General features: G+C 42.6%; 2 protein-coding genes across 2 annotated transcripts in view; one reads left to right on the forward strand and one right to left on the reverse strand.

Annotated features, from left to right (window-relative positions):
* The window catches only part of ube2m (ubiquitin conjugating enzyme E2 M), a 5,555-nt gene extending 5,077 nt beyond the window's left edge, over positions 1-478 (reverse strand). Inside the window, exon 1 of the mRNA XM_026349267.1 lies at positions 132-478. Coding sequence (XP_026205052.1) covers positions 132-246 — 115 coding nt within the window. The 5' untranslated portion in view covers positions 247-478. The remainder of the gene's footprint in view (positions 1-131) is intronic.
* Positions 479-2,295: 1,817 nt separating this feature from the next.
* On the forward strand, positions 2,296-18,580 carry zgc:158376 (zf-CXXC and PHD_FXL19 domain-containing protein). Its single transcript, XM_026348378.1, has 11 exons — positions 2,296-2,926; positions 6,084-6,272; positions 8,340-8,483; positions 9,080-9,166; positions 9,687-9,872; positions 10,085-10,117; positions 10,618-11,885; positions 13,306-13,469; positions 13,938-14,099; positions 14,823-15,044; positions 15,406-18,580. Exons 2-11 carry the CDS (start codon positions 6,099-6,101, stop codon positions 15,672-15,674), a joined length of 2,709 nt encoding a protein of 902 aa, XP_026204163.1. The 5' UTR covers positions 2,296-2,926; positions 6,084-6,098; the 3' UTR covers positions 15,675-18,580.
* The last annotated feature ends 148 nt before the right edge of the window (positions 18,581-18,728 follow it).

Below are 18,728 nucleotides of genomic sequence, written 5' to 3' on the forward strand. Positions count from 1 at the left end.
ATTCCGCTTTCAGCCTCTGTGTTCACCTATCGTGTATACCGAGGGGGCGCCGTCACTCTGTGGACTACTGGTATTCAGTCACCCAGCTAGTCAGCCAGCTAACCGGGTGGTGGTGTTGGCAACTAACCTACCTTTCTGTATTCGGAGCTGGGCCGCACTGGCTTTTTTACCCCCGGCTCCTGTTCTGTTTCCTCCAGCAGATTCCTCGTCTTTCTTCTGCTGCTTCAGTGAAAAGAGCTTAATCATCTTCAATCGTTTGATAACTGGATGCCTGTACTTTGTGTCCCTGCGGTATGAGCCGTGTCTGTATATGGATTTTAGGAGAGTCAGGTCAGATCCGAACAGCACCGTAGTAGAGATGGAGCCGGTGCGTCTCAACTAATTACACTGAGCAGAGATGCTAAGTACCGAGCTAGCCTAGCCTGTTAGCTAGCAGGAGAGGCCGGGGAGGGGGAGGGAGTTAAGACTGTGTGATCACTGCTAATGACACAGTTATGGAGACTTTTTATTCGTGTCATTCTTGAAATTTCCTACTTTTCCAGTTTGACATGTGCTTCTGTAAAAGACACCAATGAAACATTACATTAAAACTACACATGACACATGACAGGGTGTAGGGAGGAGCTCAGGGTGCGTTACTCATACAAGAAGTTAAATGAAGCTAAATGAATTTGTATGGAGGCCCATTAAATAAAGGATAAAGGATAAATAAAGCATAAATGAAAGTCCACAAGATGAAGTTTAGAGATTTCTGTACCTGTTTGATATTTCTATACAATTTATACTTTCATTCCGTTTTAATTAGAAGCAATAGTTCAATTTTCAATTGCTATGTCATAATTTGGGCTTAAATCTTAATGGTGCTTTAAAATTTGATAATTTTGAGTTTGCTTGAATATTTGAGTTCATTTTCATTTAGATTCATTTATCTAATTTAGAGATAACATGGGTATTCTTGTTTGCTCCTGTAATTTGTACACTAGTGTATTAGTGCTTCCATCACAAAGTAACAAAATACATATGTTGATACTTTTTTCACACTAGAATAACTGATTTTTCATGGTATGATAAAATACTTTTCATGTTGGTTCCAGCGTCATCTTTTATGCTGTGGTCTGCTGGGACGGCAACATGAAGGTGGCAGACACTAACAGACTAATTGATCCAGAGGTCTGGCTCTGTTCTGGGGGTGGAGCTGGACCCTCTACATGTTGTAGCTGAGAGGAGGATGCTGTCCAAACTCCTCTCAGTCCTGAACAATCTCTCCCACCCACTGCACAGTGTGCTGGCTGGACACAGGAGCAAGACTGATCAACATCAAGTGCTCCACGAAGAACCACAGGAGATCCTTTCTTCATCTGTTCCTATTTCTGTTGTCATTTTACCCTGGACTATCATTATTGAGGTATTTTCATCAATCTCATATTCTGTATATATATTGAGATTTCTGTATCGATGTTACGGTATTTGTGTTGAGGTGGATCTTTTCTGGTTGTGGTTCATTTTCTTTCTATCTGAGTTGAGAGAAACTTTAACCAGGCAAAACAAACAAACCTCTGGGATTAATACAGTTTTCTGAATTTTGAATTGAATCTTGAATGTTATAATGTGACTCACACAATCTCACATTTCTACTAGATATGTATGCTAAAACAAGAATAGATCAGGTGAGCCAATATTTTTGTCAAAGTAATAACAAAACATACGTGCTGACGTGACTTGTATTCATGTATTTTACATCTATTTATTTATCTATTTATGTTTTTTGCTCTCCCTGTGTCTCTAAGGAAAAAAACAGAGCACAACATCTGTAGTCACATGATGTAATCAATGTTGGGGGTTAAAGGTGCCACATGAGACTAACAAAGACTACAAAGATCTTGTTCATGGTATAATAAAATATTTTTTGTGTCAAAACTTGTTATGTCATCTATATTTTAACTTTATAATAACATATTATTCACGTTCCACCAAAATCCTTGTTCCGTGATAATAATCATTTTCATGTGATACTAAGAGTCTGTTTACGCTATATAAAATGTTTTTCACTTTCTGATTAGATTTTTTATTTTATAAAATGATGGGGAAATGAATTTTACAGTGCAGTGAAAACTACACACCCCAAAATGCACTTCTGTACCTGACGCTTGGTGACGTAAGCACGTAGAGGCGGGGCTGTATATTGTCACTGCCCGTATTTTATTTACTACAGTTATTTATTTATTTGATTTTTTCTTCCTCTGGGCTAAACACCGTGCGCGATCTCTGTAGTCACCTGAGTGATGTAATCAATGTGGGGGGTTAAACGGGCCACAGGAGGCCAGCTGATTCGCAGCACTGAACCGAATCACGCACAGCCCCGCAGCCAGCAGCCACACAATAGACACGGAGAACAATAGCCGCGCGTCCCCGTGTCCACATTATCTGGTGCGTGTTAATGCGGTGATCTGCGGGACCTGATTCCTGCAGAGGGTTTCCCATGAGCGTGGATTTAAAGCTCGTCTCTTCAGGTAGATGAGGTGTTTTGAAGCCCCCCCCCCCCCCGGGAAGAGGAGGAGAGGAACACGTTGTAACGTGCTGAGTGGGGAGAGAGAGCTAGACTCACACTGGGAGGGAGAGAGAGAGAGAGAGAGAGGGGGAGTGAATGGGCACGACTCACTGCGCCCTTCACTTTATCGATATCGATCAGATTGGAGACATTTAGATCCATAGCGGGTCCGGGAGGTTAGCCCGGGAGCTAACCGGACCACCGGAGGTCACTAAGATGGGACGCGTGTGAAGCAGCCCGGAGCTCCCAGCAGCCTGGCGGAGAAAGGAACAAGGAAGCGGACGGCTAGCTGCACTGCACACAAGCTAACGTTGGCTAACTGTTGGCTAATATTATTTCTAATGAGCGACCCAGGAGTATGCGACCTGATACGAAGAGGTGAGCACCTGTCGTTCAATGTCGTTATTGTTACTGGCCGTGTTTGGATGGAGCCACATCTGCCCGCTCGGTGGTTTTATCCACGGAGAGATAATGAAAGAGGAAGCTTACTGCAGGGGGCGAACGGACAGCTAGCTGCTAGCATGGCAGCAACCGTAACGATAGCCTCCGTTCACAGAGCTGGGTAGTGGGCCAGGGTAGTGTGTCACCTGGGACACATGGTTGTCTAATTAACAGCACAGGTAACGTTTATACACGTTTCCAGGTGTCTTTTGTTTGCTTGTTCTAACTAAATGTAGGTTAATGTGACGCGCTAGCTGTTAGCCGTTAGCACCTATCTCCAAGTGGTGCCAGATGCGCATCTTCATTATTCTGCAGGTCTTAAAAAGTCTTTAAACATTTCATTTAAATCCTTCAAGAAATGGTCTTAGGAGGGGTTAAAGTCTGAAATAAAGCTTCAACAAGTGATGTATTTGCTGGTATATCCATGGACTGAAAATGAATCAGCAACTATTTTGATACCTGAAGAATTGTTGTAGTTTTTCAAGCTCAAGTGTCAAATATCAGATGATTTCAGCTTCTCAAAGGTGATTTTCTGTGATATAAATGGTGCTAAACTGAGTTTCTGTGGGTTCTGGACTGTATGTTTGACATTATGTCAATGTAAACATCGCAGTACTGACGGTTTAAATGAAATAGATGGTATATTGTCATGATCAGTTAATCTAGATTAATTTTCCTTATAAAAACTGAGTTTCTCATGACATAAAACGGAGAAAAGCAGCAGAAATAAAATAGGTTTGTATTGTTGTTAATGTTTTGTTTGATAGAATATGGGCTATTAAAATAACAATCATCAACCATCCCAAAATGTAGAATTTACTTTGACACAAGAAGCAGAAAAAGAGCAAGAGATGAGCATAAAGACAAGATGAGCTGATTTAAACTCAATATTCACCCCTAGTGTCAAGTGAGGATCAGTTTTACTCAATCAATTCATCTATTATTTTCTATTATTGATCTATAATTTATGGTCTATAAATGTTCCCTAAAGGCGACGTCTGTCAGATTAGCTGTTTTTGATCAGATTTCTTTTTGGTGTTTTTAAAACATTTAAAAACTCTTCTAGAGCTGAAATATGTAGAATGTTTTTTCTAATTATTTCTTATTGTGTAATGAAATAATTTGCTCTTTATTTCATTACACAGTAAGAGAATGTCTTTGGCCAAACTATCACAAACAGACTTCACGAGGGTGGCCTGAGGGTCCGACGTCCTCTACAGACTACTATGGAGGTACCTTATCTGGGATCATCCAAACTGATAAAGTAATACTGATAAATCTGCTGGGGTAATAGAGCATATATAAAAATGTATCTTAAAAGGATGCAAAATATCAGTCATACCCTGAGCTTCAACTGATTGTTTTGACGGTTAATTAATGTGTTGGATTTAAAATTTTATCTAAAGAAAAATAATAATTTTAGCTGAAATCTCTGGTTGTAGTTGCTGGAATCAGAAATTTTTGTAATTTAATGGTTGAAAATTATTTGAATCGATAAAGATAAATAAATGTCAGCTGTTATTAAGTATCAACTGTATCCTAGGCATCATAACAACGCTTTATTAAAAATACCTGCGGTGGTAATACCACCAAAGCAGCAACAGATCATCATTTATGCTGCTGATTACTTGTTGGGTCTCTAACATGCCAGGAGATTTCTTTTGAACGGTTTGATTTAGTTAGATCAACAGAGTGAAAAAGGCGCAAGGGAAAACAAACCAGAGACTAAACAAGGCAGTTTTTAACTCGCACTAAGGCTTTTAATATCAGAAATCACCTGTTCTAAACTTGAAATGAAGTTACCAACTGTTTTCATCGTGCTAAACAACTTACAGATCTTTTTTCCCCATCTTAGAAGAATCACTGCAGAAACCGTGACTTTGTTTTTAATAGTATTTGACAGTAATGGGGCTGTGTGGCACAATCGGATAATATCACGTTCAACTGACAGACATTGGGGTGGATAAAGGGAGTTCATTGTTGGTTTTAGTTTTTGTGTAGGAATTGTTGAAAACAGTAAACATACAGAAAATGAGCAGCTTTATGTTTTAAACGGCAGCTCACAGGAGACTAAAGATAATATGAAGTAAGTATGTGGGTAAAACATGTCCGCTTGACTATTGATGGCTGTTAACTTGTTATTTTTATCAAAATGGTAAAAATAAAAAGTAACTGTAATGAGACCACACAGCAAAATAAAAGGTGATGCATTTATTGCTGTTTTTTTAGTTAATTTTCTGAATAAAACAAGATATTTGAATATATTTAATTGGTCTGTGGGAAATTATGTTCTGACATTTTAAATTGTCACTTGAGAAAAGAACTAGGTGACTTCTCTGTGGAATTGTTTTAGCTCTGTGTTGGCAGCAGCATGTTTCAGCTGTGAGCTTTCATTACAGGATGATTTTTTTTACAGTGGGGGGTTAATCTGCCTCCCCTCTGACAGACAGACACACATCACCTCCTGCTCCTCTAAGCTCCATGTTTCCTTCCTCTCTTTGTGCTGAAACTGTTGAACCATCTGGTCCTGACAGTCCGGAGCCGTGTGGGAAAACCTGTGTTGTTGATTCACCATGATAACTGTTCTGAAATGTCTTAAATTAAAATGTGATGTTTTCAGTTCAAGCTAAACATCAGAAACTGAGCTTCAGATTGAGTTTGGATTCACAAAGTCACAAACTGATTGAATCTGCAGATTATTCAGTAGTAAAAATAATCTTTAGTTCCAACTAAAGATGTCGTTGATTCAGTTCTATCAAATGTTACATAAAGCATTTAAATATTTTTAAGAATGATGTCAGATCGATGAAAACTAATTCATCTACAATAATAAAAAAATAAATTTGTTTATACTTTATCTTTGCATTAACAGAAAATTATCCTGTTGAGGTTGGCCCCCTATTTCATGTGGGACCTGGTTGCGATGGGATTACTGCATCATTAGAATCAAAATATGATCTGCACAGCCTACAAGGAGATCTGTGGAAAAGCAAGCAGGCCATGCATAAATACATTTTTAAGAGAACAGAACCAGTAGGGTTCTTCCTCTACTACACACTCTAATGCTAACCTTTATGTGTCTGTCTGGTTGCAGCTGACTTGTTCGGGGATGTCGGGCAGTAAGGCGCTGGGCGGGGGGGCAAGGCGCAGGCGGACGCGGTGCCGGCGCTGCCAGGCCTGCATGAGGACCGAGTGTGGGGAGTGTCACTTCTGTAAGGACATGAAGAAGTTCGGAGGGCCCGGCCGGATGAAGCAGTCCTGCCTCCTGAGACAGTGCACGGCGGTGAGTCACACACACACACAGAAGGTTGATGATGGACATGTATCTCCTCTCTGACTGATTGACTAGCTCTGTTGCACCTGGTGAGGACTGATACCTAGTGTAACCTCTGACCAGTAATTGTCCATCCATTTCAGTGACCTGGTTACTCAGAGACATCAGTTTAAAGACACGTAGACATGTTTACATACAGTGAGCAGATGAGTGATCATGGATGTATTTTGGGAGCATGGCTCACAGGTCTCGCACAGACGCACCTCAGATAGATTTAAACACGAGGAGACATCACTCCATATAGTGATCTCTGCTTTCATCCAGATACTCCAGTTCACTATTTCCCTGTCTGCAGACTTTTGTTCTGCACACACGCTCTTGAAACCGGTTTGTTCAGGAGAAATCCACCCGGACTAATCTAGGTTCTCTGATCCATTAACCGTTAATACAGTAACCAGTCATATTCCAGCTAATGTTTAGGAAATCATGAGGATTTGTTCCAGGAAACACATGATCTGTAGCTTTAGCTTTAACATGTTCTAAAATTAGATGTGAATAACTAGAGAAATGTTGATCAAAATAAAGAGACAGGGATGTTTGTTGGTGTCACATCCACCAAATTAAAACCTTATAGTGTTTATAATTCTTAGTCTTTAGAATCGCAGCTCAATCTCAGTGGTTTGACCCAAGTGAGAACTGGACAAAATGCTCTCCCTCTTCAAACTGGTCCTCACAAAGATAGAAGCCCAACAGCAGAACCTGAATATACATATAAAAAGACATGATGCTGGTGTCACCTCCTGCTCCACAGAATGACGTTGACCCATTACACCTACTGATGTATTACAGCAAGGTCTCTCTGTAGTTATGATGATATTCAGACATCAGACTCTCTACAACCGAACCGTAAAACCTATTCTCAACCTTCAAACAACCACCTCCAGCTGTGAAAGACTGGACAACGCGTCCTCAGAGTGACGGTATTGTACCAAAATATGTCCACACCACAGTAGAAAGACAAGAACACACCGAGTCAGATCATCTTCAAACACCGAAGGTGTGATTTATTTTTTCTATGTTTTTGTGTGTCGATTCCTCAAATAGCATCAGCAGAGAGCTGAAACCCAGCAGGCAACGATGCTGGGTTTCCGTGGCAACCGGAGATGGTTGCTGGAGCTGTGAGTTGGCTTTGATCCATCTCCATGGTTTCACAGAGATGCTTTAACACACTGAGCCGGGTGATCTGCTGCACTTCATATTATTTCTGTTCTGTTCTCTTTATTTATTTGTGCTTTTGGGTGGAGGTGGGTGAGCAGGAAGTATTGGTTTCATTTGTGACTGTGGAGGGAGGGAGGGAGGGAGGGAGGGAGGGATGCATGCAGTATGTGGAGGAGAGGAAGAGGGTGAAGTGGAAGGGAGGCCGAGGTTCCTGTCATTACTCCACCAGCAGCAGGAGGAGGCTGTAGGTGTGACGCCCTCTGGTGGTTTCTCCACTTTTAGGTTGTTCGTAAATTTCGTTAAGTTGAGTTTTCATCAGTTCAACATAAGTGGCAAAAACCAGTGTCTGCATAACATGAAATAAAGACTTAGACCATATGAACATTTATAATATATGAATAAACTGGATATTTAAACCCAGAAATGACCAGAACATTTTAGGAGCAAGTCTAAACTGTTTCCAAATGACTTCAAACCAAAGCTAATTGGTGACACTGACCATGTTAATTCCTCCACCCTCAGACGTTTGGTGTCCTGAGAAGTGGTTCAAAGGTGACTAAAACTCTTCTGGAGGTTCCAGTTAAAAGCAGAGCAGCTTCGTGCTGAACTCATTCAAGTTAGCCTGAGGCCCCTGTTGGCCTGTTTGTCATGGATCATTTTTGTCAGAGAAAACATTAGAAGATGTTTGCTTCACTTTGCACATTCTGCTCCTTGAGTAAAGAAAATATCTGTTAGCAGTTGTGAGCACCCTTACAGTTCTGCTGGGATTCAGTAACGCAACAGAGTAAATCAATTTAGCCTCAGCTGGTGTCGATAGATGCCCTAGTCTACCTCACTTGTTTGTGTCTTTCTGTACAGCCGGTGTTGCCTCACACAGCGGTGTGTTTTGCATGTGGGGAGGCGGGGAAGGAGGACACAGTGGACTCTGAGGAGGAGAAGTTCAGCCTCTGTCTGATGGAGTGCACCATCTGCAACGAAATCATCCACCCCAGCTGTCTCAAGGTCAGTTACCAAACATGGAGAGGTTAAAGGTCAACGTTTGGACTCTGTGAATGACAAAGGTTAAAAATCTTCTTAACTTAAAAACGGTTTAGAAAACTTATAAAAGTCAGTCCAGGACACAGTTTCCCTCATTTTAAATTCAGAACCACTTTTGAAATCAAGATGTTCAGCTCAGCTGTTTAATGGCCAGATGTGTAAGATTCCATCGTTAGTTAATTTCCAAATAAACAGAAGAGAGAGTTGGTTTCAGGTGTTTAATTTAGAACCTGTTGTTGTCACTGTCAGTAATCAAATCAGCATTAGACTGAAAAGGCAAACCTAATCCGTGAGAGGAGCTAAAACCTTTGGTGAATTCAGGAACGTCAGAAAGCTCAGGAAACAACTGTGGTGAATGACGAACGAATTCCGTCGCTGGTGGATGAAAACTCCTTCACAGCATTGACTACAATCAACATGATTAATTCTCTGTCCAAAAACTTCCATAATGCAAATAATCACACAAATACAGTAAACTTTAAGAATTTAAATGTTATGTAACACAAGCGTCCTGTATTTGTAGACTGACTGTTGTGTACTCTGTGTTTTTGTCTCATCAGATGGGTAAAGCTGAAGGAATCATCAACGACGAGATCCCGAACTGCTGGGAATGTCCAAAGTGCCACAAGGAGGGCAAAACCAGTAAGGTGAGAGCCAGACCAGAACAGTGGTTCAGAAACGTACCCTTGATTCCACGTGGTACTTTGGTGGCAGAATTTACACCACATATAGTTCTGAGTTCAAAATGTACTATACAGAAGATAAACACTGATTTTAAGTCTTTTAAGAAAATAGCAGTAATGCGTCTCTAGTTGTAATACACAGGAAAATGTAGTACTTCTAGAAGAAAGGCATGTTCAAAAAACACTGATTGAATTGGAAATTCATATTTTATACAATATGTCTGTTCGCTCTCATAAAATAACTTTATCGCTATTGTTACGTTTCTTCACACTACAACTTGACTGACTTTATATTTTTATTATGATTATTATTTATTTCTTCACTCTCTGCTGTTCTCAGTACATATTTTACATTTTCCCCTCTGGTGGTAAAGTTTGAATTTAGGTTTTGAATTTGTTTTGTTGGTGTTCGGTAACGCAGCTTGTGGTTGAAGATGACTTGATTTGAACATGTCCAGTCTGAATGTCTCAAACCTGGTTCCAGGACCAAGCGGACGGCTCAGGAAAGCGAAGGTTGGATAATGGGGCAGTGGGCCGCTGGAAGCTCACCGATGACCCTCCGCCTAAAAAGAAACCCCCTCCCTCCCTCGACGATGGGGGGAGGACAGAGGGGGGGCACAAGAGGAAAAAGGAGAAGGAGCTGCCTCAGGACAGTGGGCCCAAAAAGAAGGTGAACGCCTTGACCTCAGTCACCATAGGTGTTACAGTAATCCAGTCGCACACCTTTCCAGCAACTGTCTGATAGAATATGAATGAATTACTGTAACATTAATTAGTCTGGAAGTTTCAGCTAATGAAGATAATAATTTTTTGCCTAATAAACTGACCCGTCTGTATGTGTTGAGCTGAACTACTGTGTGTCTTCTTTCTGTTTCCCTCCAGATGAAAGGGCCCCACGAGAAACGCCTGAAAAAGGTACGAAAGCTTCACAAAGGCTTAATTTATTCAACATACTGTAGCGCTGCACGGCCCAACAACAAGCTGTGATATCTAGCAGTAAATCTTCACCACGCCGATCCCTGTCCAGCACAACACTACAGCCACCAGGTGGCGTTAATGTTGTAGCTGATCGACTTGATCTGTTTTTCCTTATACCGACGCTGTGTCCTGACGATACAGTGTCCGTGAATTTACCTACTTGTTAAATAATCCTCATCCTGTTCAGGTTTAATCTGCTATTAGATTACATTACTTTTATAATAAAAGTTTTAGACTTTTAGAATAAAAGTAAAGTAATATTTTATTTTAAAGCGTCTGCTAGATGACTAAATGTACTTTAAAAAGGCTCTAACAGAGCACATGAGGAACACGTTGCTGTTATTTATTTATTGATTTCTTGGATTTTCCACTTGTTGACGTTAGTTCAGTAAATATATCATTTTTATTTAGCTGTAATGTTTCATTCTCTCCATCAGAAACCCAAACAGGAGGCGGTGGAGTCGAATGGTCCCACGTCATCAGGAGGAGGAGCAGCAGGACTGCAGGGCTCCTCAACTGCTTCTTCTCAACCTGGAGGAGGCGGGGGAGGTCCGGGGGGGACCTCGAGTGCAGACCAGCGCTCCCACCACAGAGAGAAGCTGGAGCGATTCAAGAGGATGTGTCTGCTGGAGCGTCGGCCCGATTCATCGTCGTCCTCCTCCTCCAGCTCAGAGTCCGACTCTGAGTCCGACTCTGACGACTCCCTGAGAGGGGAGCAGGGAGGAGGAGGCTCCTCACCCTTGTCTTCCTCACCGGCCCCGCCTCCTCCCGTTGCCTATGGAAACAGTAGCAGCGGTGGCCGGGCGGAGAGAGAAAGGAGTCGCAGCGAGCGGGAGCGGGAGCGGGAGAGGGAGCGGCGTCTGGCCGAGCTGGGCTTCAGCGCCAGTGAGGAGTCAGAGGGAGAGGGAGGTAGGGGGGAGGAGGACGAGCGAGAGGAGGAGCAGGGAGGGGGCGACAAGTCCCGGCGGAGAGGTGGAGGAGAGGGAGGATTACCTCAACGGGGGCGGAAAGGACTGATAGATGGAGATGAGGAGGACACCCCCACCTCGGACAGAACCAGGAAGAACTCTACTTCCCTTCCTCCACCCTCCCCCCTCTCCTCCAATCAGATGCCCCCGTCCTCACAGCATGATGGCTTCACGGGGAAGCAGCGCAGCAACGGGCAGGAGGCACGCAATGGACGGACACGAGGGGGAACGGGAGGTGGGAGGGAGGGAGGCGAGAAGGAGAATGCCAGCGGCATTCTGACCAATCACAGGCACAGTGGGGGAGGAGGGGGCGGGACCAAAGGCAGCGGGAGCCGCGGCAACAAGATTCGTAGCAACAGCAAGAACCAGACATCCAGGAACAACGTGTCCTCCTCCTCCCTCCCTACCTCAAACGGGGGAAGTGGGGGAGGCCCGGGGGGAGCTGGTCTCATGATGTCAGCAATGGCGGCGTCTCCCTGCTCACAGCCGTCCCGTCTCGCTCCGCGTTCTCAGATGATGAAGCGCAGCCCGCCGGCCGTGCCCTCGCCCCCCCGGCCTGTTCAAATGGAGAGACACTTGGTGCGCCCCCCCCCCACCTGCCCGGAGCCCAGCTGTCTGCCTCTGGACTGTGGCTCCTCCCACATTATGACCCGGGATGTGTGGCTCAGAGTCTTCACGTACCTGAGCCACCGGGAGCTGTGTGTCTGCATGAGGGTCTGCCGCACCTGGAGCCGCTGGTGAGTTTAACAACCGAATCGAGCCGAACGGCCACGTTCACACCTGATAGAGTCCAGAACCAGGTGTTTACTTCTGATTTCCCAGTTAATCATAGTGATAAGATGGATGATATTGACTTGTAAAGGTTCTAATAATAATATCGGAAACTGAGTCTAGTGTCAACCATGTGCCACAGGGGGTAATAAACTTCCATTCAATTCAATTCAGTTTTATTTGTATAGCGCCAATTTACAACAGAAGTTATCTCAAGGCACTTTACAGTGTTTAAGGTTTAAGACCTTACAGAAAATATTTATACAAAAAATGATAGAGAAAACCCAACAATCCCATTTGAGCAAGCTTTAGGCAACAGTGGAGAGGAAAAACTCCCTTTAGAGGAAGAAACCTCCAGCAGAACCAGGCTCATAGTGGGCGGCCATCTGCCTCAACCGGTTGGGGTGAGTGGAAAGTCTCGTCATTTCGTGTGACACTGCGATTGGCTGTTTAGCAGAAAGAGGTCGTAGCAGCAGTCAAACTGTGAGATGACATCCTGAATTTCAGACACACAAACACAGGTGAACCGACCTTTCACACGTATAAACACATTCGCTGTCGCTGGGAGTCGACCACAGCTGGATTTGTCTGGACTAGTCCAGGTAACTTCCACCACGTGCAGCTCCTCTAGGTGATGTGTAGATATGTTTACGGTTCACGTCTGAAAGCAGCTTTAGAACATCACAGGCTCATCGTCAGAGAGTAAATTAAACATTACATTACAACAATACTTTAATGAGTGAATATCACATTTCATCACATTAAGGGCTGTTTGAAATCAGTCAGTAGGCATGTTTCCAGTATTGCATCTGGACGGTGAAGTAAGAGGCTTAGACCTTTAACATTGGTGTCATGCATTTATTCGGTACGTTTACCTGCAGGTTGCTGTCGGCTTTCTCCAGTACTCTGATGTCATTCTGTAAAAGGGGTAGTGGATTAGAGAACTTGGATTTCTGTGATTTCCATGTAAATTTGTAACCAGGTTTCTAATCAGCTTTTTACAACATATCATGTTTAGGACAAAGGCTGCAGACATTCACCACAAAGTTCCCTGTAGATGTCTAAATTAGTCACTTTTCACTGTGTGTTTCAATAATTCAGACAGTCTGTGCTGTAAATAGGAGTTCTGTCTGTTTCTCTCACAGCTGTCAATTAAAAAAAAAAGGAGTTAAAATCTCTGGACTAGAGGAGTAATCAGATTACTCTTTTGCTGCATGTATACTCGGTTTTCCAGTTACCAGGTTACTTGATTGATTCACTTATCTGCCATAAGTCTTTGTATTCAAATATTTTGAAATGCTCTCACAGCTGAAATTATTGTGTGTGTTAAATTTAGATTAAGAATGTGATTGATTACTGCCCTAACTTCAACGTGTACTTCTTCAGGTGCTGTGATAAGAGGTTGTGGACTCAGATCGATCTGAGCCGGCAGCGCTCCATCACACCCCCGATGCTGAGCGGTATAATTCGCCGACAGCCTGTTTCCCTAAACCTGGGTTATACCAACATCTCCAAGAAACAGTTAATGTGGCTCATCAACCGCTTACAAGGTATCGACGCACCTCATGGGCTTTTTCCAGTTGAACTTTCTCAAAAACATCACTCGCATATTTAAATTATTAGTTGTAGTTATTGTATATATATTTCAAGTCACCACTCCTGGTTCTAAATTCTGCGTCAACACGCTGACTGAACCCCACGACCTTCGTGATACCACCTTGATTTCGCCAAATAAAAGTTTGGCCACGTGAGTCAGTCACAACACCACTAATGTTTTACTGCTTCAAAGGCCAAACCACTATAACCACCTGTTAATCCTAGTGTATTGGATTACATTAGATTGTACAGGTGTTCCTGAGAAAGTGACCAGTGAGTGTCTAACAAGTTTAAAGTATGGACAAAACACTGTCATACAAAGAGGAACTGTGTTGTCTTTGTTCTCCACTTTCATGTCCTGCTGGTGGTTCTTGCTCTTCGACTATCACCCAAGTCTCACCTGACCCCTCTGTCCTGTTCAGGTCTGCTGGAGCTGAATGTGTCCGGTTGTCCATGGCCGGCGGTCTCAGCGCTGTGCCAGACAGTCTGTCCCTGTTTAAAGTTGCTGGATCTCAGCAGAGTGGAAGACCTCAAAGACTCACATCTGAGAGAGCTGCTGGCCCCCCCACCGGACACCAGGACAGGTGAGAATCACGGACCAGGCAGCAAGATTGTTTTAGTTTAGTAATGTGTAAATGTCAGGAAGAACCATCCATGGGTTCTGGGATCGAGTTCTGAACAATTAAATGTTGTTTAAGTAGTTTTTAGATAAAACGATTATGTGAACAGATTATTATTCAGACCACGTCCAGAAGAGGTTGTGATAGAAATTCTGTGTTAGCACTTGTTGATAACATTGAAATTACAACCTAAAATTATGCAGTGAGTTTAGGGTTAAGTGACTTTTAAATAGGTAAAAACTGTGGATCAATTCTAAAACTAATCACACTTTGAAAACATTATAATATGTTCAGATATTCTAAGTCATAATAATTCAGATTAGCACCTGAATTTGATATGAATTGGAAAATTAAAAAAGTTAAAGTTAATATTTGATTTCTTTCTCCTTCAGTGGCCCTTAAACTGCTTTTAATGTATAACCACGTGTTTTAAATTTAATTGTGGAAATATTATTATTATATTATATAAATATATGCCCCTTAGAATATATTTGTTTTGAAATTAAGGTTTGTTGCTTTTCAAGTTAATCTGAACACTTTAGATGTTTGATATCAGGTAAATTAAGGAGAAATAAACGAAAAACTTTATATTATAAATTAATTCTATAAAAGAACTAAACATAACCAAGATAAAATCTGTTTTTATAGTTTATTAATGTACTTCCTGCTCTCTGATTGACCAATCAGCTCACGGTGAAACCAAAGTGGGGCGTTTCCAGAACATAACCGAGCTGCGATTGGCTGCGTTGGACCTGACGGACGCATCGTCCCGTCTGTTGGTGCGTTACGTTCCTCACCTGACCAGGTTAGACCTGAGTCACTGTGGAAACATCACAGACCAGACGGTGCACACCCTCACCTCCCCCATCTCTCCCCTGAGAGAGACCCTCACCCACATCAACCTAGCAGGTAAATGCACCTGAGACAGGTTTGAATCTATCATTTTGCACAGGTATGTTGGTAAGAATTTGATTTCATTTTTTGATGTTGGGTCTTAGTGTCTGCCGTCGTTTAAGGTGGATTCGCGTGTCCAACGTTGTTTCAGGTTTTCTGTGTGATCACTTGTGTTTTGAGTTTTGAAAGAAATGTCTGAAAATTTAATTTAGAAAATGAACTAAAGTAAATCAATGAGACGACAGCAAATGACTCATCATGATCAACAAACCAGGAGGTCATCTGCACAGAGGGACTTGTTAGTTACTGCAGTACTACTTGTACGGAGCATTAGTACTCTAGTACTACTGCAGTACTCTGTGTTTGTGTGTTTCAGGCTGTGGTAAAGTGACGGAGCAGTGTGTATCGTTGCTGCGTCGCTGCATCTCCCTGCAGACGGCCGACCTGCGCTTCTGCTCCCTCCTCTCCTCTGAGACTGGACAGCTGCTCTCCTTCCCTTCCCACACCACCTCCTCCACCTCCACCTCCACCACCTCTTCCACATCCTGTTCCTCCTCCTCCACCACCACCACCACTGTTGCTGCTTCATCCTCCTCTTTGTCGTCCTGTCCTCCCGAAGACAGAACGCTGCTAAAGAACAGCTAAGGTCCTGCTCCACGTAATGTGACGCTCCGTCCAGACAGCCTGCAAGCCCCCACCTCCCAACTTGTTACACTACAGACAGGTGAGGAGGAGGAGGAGGAGGAGGAGGAGGAGGAGGAGGAGGAGGACCTGTGCAACATTTGTACCGTTGTTGGACAAACAGGTTTTGTTGGTGAGGACAGAAGAGGAGGAATAAAGACAGGTTGGGAAATGTTGTTGGTAATAGTTAACAGAAAATAGAAACCCTGAGCATGTACATATTTGTTCTCTGTACAATTTTGGGTGTGTGTATATATCTGTAGTTTAATGTAAATGACCCCCTGCCCCTTCCCCTAAACATACTCCTCTCCTTCCTTCCACCCTCTGACCGCTCATCACTCCAGGCATCCATCAACTCGCCTGTAGCTGCAGAAAGATTGTAGTTGCTGTGGTTTGTACGGTGCCGGTGCCCTCCTCCCGACACCCCCACACAGGAAGTCTGAGAAAATTTCTAGTTTAAAACAACAACAAACAGTCTCTGACATTTGTCTCACACAGAGTTCAAGTGTAATTAAGACTGTGGAGTTCTGTCCCTTTGCTTCCAGTCTTTGTGCTAAGCTAGGCTAAACACACCTGGGTCCATCTTCTCATCCCACTGTGGGAATGTTCTGACTATCAGATCAGATCACACATCTTTTCTGTGTCCAGCTGATATCCAGCCTTTAACAGACTTGGTTCAGGAGTTTTAAAGTGTCGACTGTTGTCTAAACTTGATCGATTTTTCTTTGATTGATTTGATTATTCTAACCTGCATTACCAAGAAAAACGAAGCTCTACATATCAGCCACTTCTCTTTATCCATACACTTAGATTAAAACTGTATCTAAAGCCACAACATCTCTGTCTCCACACCTGTTCAGTAATCCAACATGTACATCTTTCAGACTATTTAAATGAAGCGAGGCTAACGGTTTCCTCCTGCTTCCAGTTTTTGTGCTAAGCTAGGCTATGTTCTCCGGCTGAAACTGAAACCATCTTCCACACACGTGTCCTCTGAAATGTCAGACTGTTCCTTTTTAAACAGCAGGTTCTTCAGACGAGTCGGGGCAGCCCCACAGGTGAAGTTTGGTCAGGTGTGGTTTAGGTCCGAGGTGTTTTCCTTCACGTTTCCTCCGACAGCGCTGTTTGAAACTGAAACTCGACGTCTTCAACGTTCGCCTCAATCATTCATCTTTTTCCACGTCCCTCCGTCATCCGTCTGCCTGTGTTCATCACAGAGAGGGGATGTGTCAGATTTTGTCTCAGGAGTATTTTTCTTCTAGTTTCTCTTCAGTGAACCAGGTTTTAATTTATTTTTGTGCCACAGCAGCTCTCTCATCAGTCCAGAGACATTCCTGATGAACACACAGCTCCATCTCTGACTTTCTTTTGTAATACTCCACACAGCAGTCCTGTTTATTTTCTAACAGATCTGTTGTGTTCATTATGAGCATTATTCATCCGTTTGCTGCATTGTTTCCTACGGGAGCCTGTTTCTGCCATGACAACACAAAAACAGATGAAAAATAAGTCAAATCTGAGATTTTACGACAACTGTCTCATCTTGAAACACTGTCCTAGGGTTAGCTTTCACGTCACCTTGATTTATTGGATCCTAATCCAGTATTCAGTCTTCTCAGAATCTTGATTTACTTTTTGACCATCTTAATTCTTCGTTCTTAATATCTGAGAATTCTCATATCTCCTGTTTTAATAATTCGGACTCGACTCACTTTGAAATATTATCTCATCATTTATGTGTAATAATTCAGAATTCGAAAGGTAAACCCATTATAAGACTAATTGTGCCCTAACTTGATGACTATTGAATTTTAATTCCTAACTTTTCATCTGTTCTTGGCTGGACTGGGCTTCCGTAGCATCTCGGGGGGCCTCACTTATGAAAAATCAACCGACCACATGTTGAATTTTCCTGTCGGGGTTGTTGTTAAAGCAACAGTCCGTCAGTCCAAGCTGCTCATGTCGCGCCGACGTGGTCGTTAACACAAATGTTGTTTCATAAATGACGCCTGGATGTTTGTGAATCCTAATTTGAGCTGTGATGTGTGAACTTGGCTGTTTCTTAGGTGAGGCAGCAGCACTGAGGGTTGTGGGGTTCCAACATGTTCTTTACATCCTACTTTGTATTTCTGTAGTTTTAACGAACACGACAAGCAGATGTTCTGGTGATGAAAATGTTGGGCAGAGATTGTAGAGACTGTATTGTTGCATTATCTCCTCTGCTCTGCTGTCCAAGAACTCAGTTATCAAAAGAAAACCTGCGCTGCAGTCGTGATGCATCGGTCTACGGGTCTGTGTGCTCGATGTTCTGCTGCCAAAGGTATTCGAGAGTAAAGTGTAAGTTGCCGTGGCGACTTCTTGTGCCATAAAATCACCAGATCAACATTCACTGTGTTCGAGTCTGAATGGGTCAGGTTTTATTTTATTTTTTTAACAATGTGATCGGGATCGTCCCGTTAATGATGCTTCAAACTTCACCTAGATACAAGTGAAGAGATCAAACCTGATTGGACAATAACCCTTAACTCTGAAAAGCTCTTATCCAATCAGATGCCCTGACATATCTCTGTATTCTCTTAGAAAAAACTGAATCAATGTTTTAAAGATGCACTGGATCATCATCATCATCATCATCATCACATTTTGCCAAATGTGGGTTTTGTTGTGAAACGGGGCATTTTATCCTGGTTTTCTCTGTTTTTTGTTCTTTTTATATTTTGTCCATGACTCTTCTGTTGTGTTGATGGAAAAAATGAGGAAGACGTTGGAACAAAAAGTAAAAAGAGACAAAAAGACCAACTCAAGGCAGCTACGTATGAGTGACTACTGTAAAATGACTAACTAATAAAGAAGCAATGGGTTTGTTTTTACATCCTGTGTGTGTCTCTTCCTTACTCTGTCTCTGCACGTGAAGTCAGTCACGTTGACCACAGCGTTTGCTCCTTTTGTAGTGTCCCTCATGAAAGTCCTCATCAGGTGGAGATTTTTAAAGCTCTACTAGTAACTGTGCAAATATCC

Source organism: Anabas testudineus, chromosome 8 (assembly GCF_900324465.2).
Source record: "Anabas testudineus chromosome 8, fAnaTes1.2, whole genome shotgun sequence".
In the NCBI taxonomy this organism is placed as follows: domain Eukaryota; kingdom Metazoa; phylum Chordata; class Actinopteri; order Anabantiformes; family Anabantidae; genus Anabas; species Anabas testudineus.